Source organism: Echinops telfairi, unplaced genomic scaffold, assembly GCF_000313985.2.
Source record: "Echinops telfairi isolate 266 unplaced genomic scaffold, ASM31398v2 ScPeMD7_7;HRSCAF=31, whole genome shotgun sequence".
In the NCBI taxonomy this organism is placed as follows: domain Eukaryota; kingdom Metazoa; phylum Chordata; class Mammalia; order Afrosoricida; family Tenrecidae; genus Echinops; species Echinops telfairi.
In genome coordinates, this window is record NW_022103904.1 from 26,327,727 (window position 1) to 26,334,855 (window position 7,129).

At 56.2% G+C, this 7,129-nt stretch overlaps 1 protein-coding gene across 4 annotated transcripts in view; it reads left to right on the forward strand.

Annotated features, from left to right (window-relative positions):
- Positions 1-385: 385 nt before the first annotated feature.
- Positions 386-7,129, forward strand: part of MAN2A2 (mannosidase alpha class 2A member 2) — an 18,401-nt gene continuing 11,657 nt past the window's right edge. Inside the window, exons 1-8 of one of the 4 annotated variants that reach the window (XM_045286312.1) lie at positions 386-616; positions 1,376-1,525; positions 2,024-2,281; positions 2,356-2,500; positions 2,611-2,782; positions 3,659-3,786; positions 4,012-4,185; positions 5,769-5,955. In XM_045286312.1, the coding sequence (XP_045142247.1) occupies positions 1,394-1,525; positions 2,024-2,281; positions 2,356-2,500; positions 2,611-2,782; positions 3,659-3,786; positions 4,012-4,185; positions 5,769-5,955 (1,196 nt within the window). In that variant the 5' untranslated portion in view covers positions 386-616; positions 1,376-1,393. Of the gene's footprint in view, positions 617-795; positions 1,526-2,023; positions 2,282-2,355; positions 2,501-2,610; positions 2,783-3,658; positions 3,787-4,011; positions 4,186-5,768; positions 5,956-7,129 lie in introns of those variants that run through there. The other 3 variants (XM_004708095.3, XM_045286311.1, XM_045286314.1) reach the window with 3 other exon arrangements.

Consider the following 7,129-nt stretch of genomic DNA (forward strand, 5'->3'; position numbering starts at 1 on the left):
GGGCGGGCTGCGGGGCGGGAGAAGGAGCCCGAGCGGCGCTGCGGAGGCAGTCAGCAGGGTCCCCGGTTCCGGCCCGGGGGTCGGTCGTTGCGGTCGGTTGCAGGGCCGGCCGAGTGGGGGAGGGCCGCGGCCCAGGGGAGCCGAGGAGGCCGGGCCGGCTGGCGGGCGGCCCATCTGGTGGCAGGTGCCCACTCTCCGGCCTCCAACTCTCCTGAGCTCCGCCCACTTTGGCCTGGACCCAGCCTCCCAAGGCTAAAAATATTGCCGGAGGCTCCGGGGCCGTATCAGATGGGGCAAAATAGGACACCGAGGTAAAGGCGACAGAGCTCCACGGCCCGGGGCGAGAGCGGAGGCTGCGCCCACCTACGCAGGGCCCAGCAGCCAGCGCCCTCCCCTCTCTGAGCCGGCTAGTGGGGGCTGTAGGCGGTGCAGCCGGTGAAGTTGCAGCACAGTCCAGCAGCTGTACCCAGCCCCTCACTGCCCAGGGGACCTTAAGAGTAGGTGCTGGCTGCCAGGGTCCCTCCCAGGGGTCCTCTAAGCGTTCTGTAAGCATCGGCTGCAAGTTATTACGTGCCAGAGTCGAACTAACCGGGTGAAGACTCCACACTCGTTTTCTGTGAGAAACGTTTCTCTCTTGTTTTGATTCATTTCAAGAGGGCAGACAACCTTCAAGAGAGGCTTACCTGAGGGAGGGGGGAGGGGAGTATGAGCTGATACCAAGGGCTCAAGTAGAAATTGTTTTGAAAATGATGATGGCAACGTATGTACACATGTGCTTGACACAATGGATGGATGGATGGATTGGGATGAGAGCTGTAAGAGCCCCCAATAAAATGATTTTTAAACAGGGAGAGGGGCTTAGCTGCCAGCCTCTATCACCCTCTCAGTTACACAAAATAGATGCCAGTGTGTGCCCCGAGAGCCGGCAGCGTGTGGCCTCGGGGAGTGGGCACACACCTTTGGCTAGCCTGTGTTCTGCAGACAAGCTCAGTGGGAAGCTGGCTCTATCAGGAGGTTGTATGGTGTGCTCTAGGAGTCAGAGCAGAAGAAATTGATTATCCAAAACAAAACAAGGAATGTTGATGGCGTCAGCCTGCGAGAAAACAAGCATCTTCACTCTGGGCAGAATCGCTATGAGGTCAGGCAGGACCGGCCCTAGGAATGCTACAGAGTTTTGCTTTCTGAGGCTTGGTCAAGAGAATGAATTCAAGTTCACAGTCAGTGTTGGGGATGTAGAGCTGGCTGAGAAGCCTGCGTCCTCTGAAGTTGGGCAACTGGGGACTGCAGGGAGCAACGCTGAGGCTTATTGCTAGGGCATTTGGCTAGAGAAGCCCTAGTTTGTATGCTAGGCTTCAGGTGGTGTCCCTCTCTCCAGGTGTGTGTGGAGGCCAGAATGAAGCTTAAAAAGCAGGTGACCGTGTGTGGGGCTGCTATCTTCTGCGTGGCGGTCTTCTCCCTCTACCTCATGCTGGACCGGGTGCAGCGTGATCCCACCCGGCACCAGAATGGCGGAAACTTCCCCCGGGTGAGTCCTTCCTGGTTGCTCAGCTCTTCACTTGCAAGCCACCTGGACCCAAGTTATCCCCCCCTCCCCCAGCAGTAGTATCACTTTGCCCAGGACAGGAATAGCCCTTACCACTAGGCAAGATTTCTAGAAACCTCCAAGCCAAAAAAACAGTGATGACCAGAAGAAAGTAAAAATAGCAACAGGTATGGCCACCCCCTGACCTGAATTCTTAACAGATGTTACTAGTGGATGCCATAGTCTTTCTCACCAAGTCTCGACGCCGTCCAACGCACAGTGGCCCAGGCAGCCAACACCAACCGATGGTTCCAAACACTTCTCCCTGAGCTAGACGGGGATGATGGAGGTCCTTATGTGTGACCTGGCTGTCCTGTAGGCTTGTGCTTCCGGCTTCTTTCCAGAGAACGGGATCGTAGTGGGGCTTCAGGTGGCACATCCCAAGCAGAGATCCTCTGTGCGGCCCAGGGAGCGATGGGTGATGCTCTGGTTTTTTGGCAGAGCCAAATTTCTGTGCTGCAGAACCGCATCGAGCAGCTGGAGCAGCTGTTGGAGGAGAACCATGAGATCATCAGCCACATCAAGGACTCTGTGCTGGAGCTCACGGCCAATGCCGAGGGGCCCCCCGGCCTGCTGCCCTACTACACAGCCAACGGCTCCTGGGTGGTGCCGCCAGAGCCCCAGCCCAGCTTCTTCTCCGTCTCCCCTCAGGACTGCCAATTTGCTTTGGGGGGCCAGGGCCAGAAGCCAGACCTCCAGGTAAGTAAGAGTCCGAGTAGCAGGGACGCACAGTGGCCATGGACGGGGCCCTGAGCTGCTCCCCTGCCTGGCAGATGCTTGCCGTGTCAGAGCAGTTGCCCTATGACAACATGGACGGCGGTGTGTGGAAGCAGGGGTTCGACATCTCCTACAGCCCCCATGACTGGGATGCGGAAGACCTGCAGGTGTTTGTGGCACCTCACTCTCACAACGACCCAGGTGAGGCTCTGTAGGCCCAAGGGGCTGGCGTGTGGAGTGGGCCCTCGATGGCCAGGGTATGTCCAGGAGGGCCAGCTGACAGAGCTGGGCACTGTCTTGGCCCCCCTCAGGCTGGATCAAGACCTTTGACAAGTACTACACAGAGCAGACACAGCACATCCTCAATAGCATGGTGTCGAAGCTGCAGGAAGATCCCCGGCGGCGCTTCCTCTGGGCCGAGGTCTCCTTCTTTGCCAAGTGGTGGGACAACATCAGTGCCCAGAAGAGAGCAGCAGTCCGAAGGCCAGTACCGGCTCAGGCGTCACCAGCGGGGCTGATGGGAATGAGAGAGGTCTTCTGGGCCCTGGGATAGGTGTGCAGGTCTCACCTTAGACTGTGGGTGCCCACACGGCTGGGGGATGCGAGAGGGAACCATCATGGGAGTGGGTGTTGGTAAAGGGGCCAGGCAGGGACGACTTGAGCTTGAGGGCCTTGGGCATTAGGCGAGAGGGCAGTGGCTTCCAGGCAGGAGGCCCAGGTTCCCCTGTCAGCGGAGGCTTGCTCGTGCCTTGAGGCTGAGCAGGAGATCTCAGCGGAGCTCCCAGACTAAGAGGAGCCCAGTGAAGACCCCATAGATTGCAATGATCCCAGTCTGCTTCGCGTGTGGTTACCACAAGCCGGGGCCCATTTGGTGGCGGCCACTAACAGCGGCGGCATCTGGTCTAGAGCCCCCCCATCTGTCCCCCCGGGCACTGCAGGTAGAGTGAGCTTAGCTGCTAACTGAGATGTCAGAAGATTGAGTCCACCCAGAGGAGAAGCAAGCCTGGCCTTCTCCTGAAAAACCAGCCATTGGATTCCCCCTCCCCGGGGTGCAGTTCTGCTCCTGGTACGCCCGGGCTCAGACTCAGTGACAGCAGGCGGCTGAGTTGAGGGGCAGTTACGTGGAGGAGCTGAGGGCTTGGCCTTGGAAGCATGGATAGAGGTCCAGAAAGGAGCAAGCCAGGGCTGCACAGAGGGGCTTCAGGGACAGCGGTTTGTACTCTTGGTCCTGCATTTGATGCACAGGCTCCCCAAGGCTGCCAGCAGCTCCTGGGATTCTGGGATTGGCTGGCTGGTAATTCTGGAGCAGGCCTGGGAAAGAGTCCCTGCCTGGTGCTGAGCATACACCCTCAACCACAGGCTTGTGGGAAATGGGCAGCTGGAGATCGCAACCGGAGGCTGGGTGATGCCCGATGAAGCCAACTCCCACTACTTTGCTTTGATTGACCAGCTCATTGAAGGCCACCAGTGGCTAGAGAGAAACCTTGGTAAGCCCTGGCTCAGGAGGGGAGTCTGCCCCTGTTCATGGACCCAGTGGACATCAGGGTGCTATAAGGGATGGGCCGGCAGGGAGTGACTCCTGTCTGAGCATATTCCACCAGTGTGGGCCCAGTGGGGTGGCATTCCTCCACTGCCTGCTGGGCCCGGAACCAGGGCTCCAGCATCAGGGTGGCCGAGAGGGCAGGCCTGACGTGTTCTGGGCCCCTGCCCAGGTGTGACCCCGCGCTCTGGCTGGGCAGTGGACCCCTTTGGATACAGCTCCACCATGCCTTACCTGTTGCGCCGTGCCAACCTGACCAGCATGCTGATCCAGAGGGTGCACTATGCCATCAAGAAGCACTTTGCTGCCACGCACAGCCTGGAGTTCATGTGGAGGCAGACGTGGGGTAAGGCCAGGTTGGGGGAGGAGCCGCCCTGAGGAAAAGCAGGGCCAGCAGGAATCCGTCCTGCTGCCCTGCAGACAGGAGCCCCCCTATTGCAGTGGGGTGAGCATTGGGCTACTAACCTCAAGGTCAGTCAGCGGTTCAAACCCACCAGCTGCTCTACGGAGGAGTTCTACTCGGTCCTGCAGGGTTGCCGTGAGCCACTGGTGATGCTGTGGCATGGATGGGTTCTGCAGTCCGAGGTCTCTGGGTGGCACGGACAGTTTTCACTCTGCTACTGACTTAAAGATTGGCAGTTTGAATCCACCCGGAAGCACTGCAGAAGAAAGACCTGGCGACTTGCTTCTGTGAAGGTCCTGTTGCCGTCAAGTCCATCTTGACTCATGGCGTCCCGGTGGGACAGAGTAGGATGACCCATGGGCTTTCCTAGATGGGCGAGAGCATTTGTGCATGTGGCTGCTAACCGAAAGGTTAGTAGTGTGAATCCACCAGCTGCTCAGGAGAAAGCTGTGGCAGCCTGTGCCCATACAGATGGCTGCCTGTGGGGCAGTTCTCTTGTCCTCGGGGAGTCAGTGGTCAGCAGTCCAGCTAACAGCTGACAAAACAAACAACCATATCAGTGTGAATGCGGGGGAGAGCAGAGTGGAGACCTAAAGCCCATCTGTAGACCATTGGACATCCCCTTACAGAAGGAACAGCCAGGGTGCAGTATAGCACTGAGGAAACACAACATTCCTCTAGTTCTTTAATGCTTCCTCCCCTACCACCTCCCATACCCTCACTATCATGACCCCCGTTCTACCTTACAAATCTGGCTAGACCGGAGCACGTACATTTTTGGTACAGATAAGAGCTCTTGACACATTGAATCCAGGACAGATAAACTCCTCAGGAACAGTAATGGGAGTAGCGATACCAGGAGGGTAGAGGAAAGGTGGGAGGAGAAAGGGAGAACAGATAGAAAAATATAACTCCCTCCCCACACACAGGGTGGCGAACAACAAAAACATGGGTAAAGGGAGACTGGATGGTGTAATATTAAAATAATAATTTATAACTTACCAAAGGGGTGGGAGAGTAGAGAAGGGAGGAGCTAATGCTAAGGGCTCAAGTAGAAAGAAAATGCTTTGAAAATGATGATGGCAGCGTATGTACAAATGTGTTTGACACAATGGGTATATATATGGATTATTGTAAGATCCCCCAATACAATGACTTAAAAAAAAAAAAAAAGATACTAACCAAGAAAGTGCTTGGGAGCAGTCAGTTCTCCTTCAGCACCTGGGGTGCCTCGAGCCCCAGCCCCCTCCAGGGGAGCAGGCTTGGTTGGGACTCCGGCTTTTCAGACCAGAGCCATCACCCCTTCTTGTGAGGCAGGCTCGCCATCACATTGACCTCTGCCCTTTTCAGGGCCTGACACCTGTTGTTGAGGGCCTGACCCCAACCTGGCTCACTTCCCTGGAGGATCTGGGAACTTGGGGGCCTCCCTGTGTCCTCACACAGGGCTGCCCTCGACCTAGAGCAGCCCCGTGCAGAGCCCCAGAGGCTGCCTGCTGGCCGCTGACCGCACACTGTGTCTCCTGCAGACCCAGACTCCAGCACAGACATCTTCTGCCACATGATGCCCTTCTACAGCTATGATGTCCCCCACACCTGTGGCCCGGACCCCAAGATCTGCTGCCAGTTTGACTTCAAACGCTTGCCTGGCGGGCGCATCAACTGCCCCTGGAAGGTGCCACCCCGGGCCATCACAGAGGCCAATGTGGCTGAGAGGTACTGTTTGTGCCCCACAGGGGAGTCGGGAGGCCTTCAGCCTCACTCTGGCCATGGGGTGGGGGGGGCCTTGGCTCTCAGGGGTGGTCCCCTGGGAAGCAGAGGGGGCTGTAAGGAAGCACCTCCCCCAGAGCGTTTTTCTCCAAGTGCTTACGTGTCCTGACATTGTCAGAGCCAGTTGACTAATTCGGAGTGAGTGATTCTGAAATCCGGTACACGTCCCTGTAGACCAGTAGTTCTCAACCTGTGGGTCGCGACCCCTTTGGGGGATAAATGACCCTTTCACAGGGGTTGCCTGATCCATACCAGTGGCAAAATTACAATTATGAAGTAGCAACGAAAATAATTTTATGGTTGGGGGGCGGTCACCACAAGAGGAACTGTCTTAAAGGGTCAAGGCATTAGGAAGGTTGCGAACCACTGCTATAGACTGTAAGCTAATAAGCCCTAATTTCACTTGGGTGCTCTGACTTGGCTCCCAGCCAGCCAGCACCCTCAGAGGTCAGCAGACTGGGGGTCCCATTCTCCAGGACATATTCAAATGTCCCACAGCCCCAGCCCACGGCCTCAGCTGCCAACGGCTTGGAGCTTGTTTTCTTTGAGAAAACCTATTGGGACTTGGACAAAACTCACTGTTGCCAATTGAGACTGAGGTGCAACCAAGGACGGACCTTAATGTAGCAAGTGGAACTGGTTTTCATGTTGCAGTCCTCCCATTTCCACGCCAACTAGGAGGTGAAGCATGGGACCCAAGGCAGAAGAAAGTGGTCTTTTGTTTGCAGACCCCAGACCCCTCAATGCAGATTGCAGGCCAGAATCTAGGGGAGTTGCAGGCTGGTTTTCCTTAGCACAGCCACCAGGCTCTAAAGACGCCACCGAGACTGACAGCGCAAGCCAGGAGAGGGGACTGCGTGTGGCACGAGATTGACCCATTCAGGCAAGGTGGTATTTTGAAGCATCCTCTCTTGGTATCTTTGAGAACAGAATTCGGAAAGTACAGCAACCGATTTTTGTTTTGTTTCAATACGTAGTTCTTACTGTGTGCCAGGCTGTTTTTAAAACGCTTTATAGATATCACCTCATTCCATTTACTTTAGCACTCTCCGTGTTAATTAGTGTAGACAGGTACTGGTTTTGTAGCAGTGGGGCACAGAGAGGTGACTTGCTCAAAGTC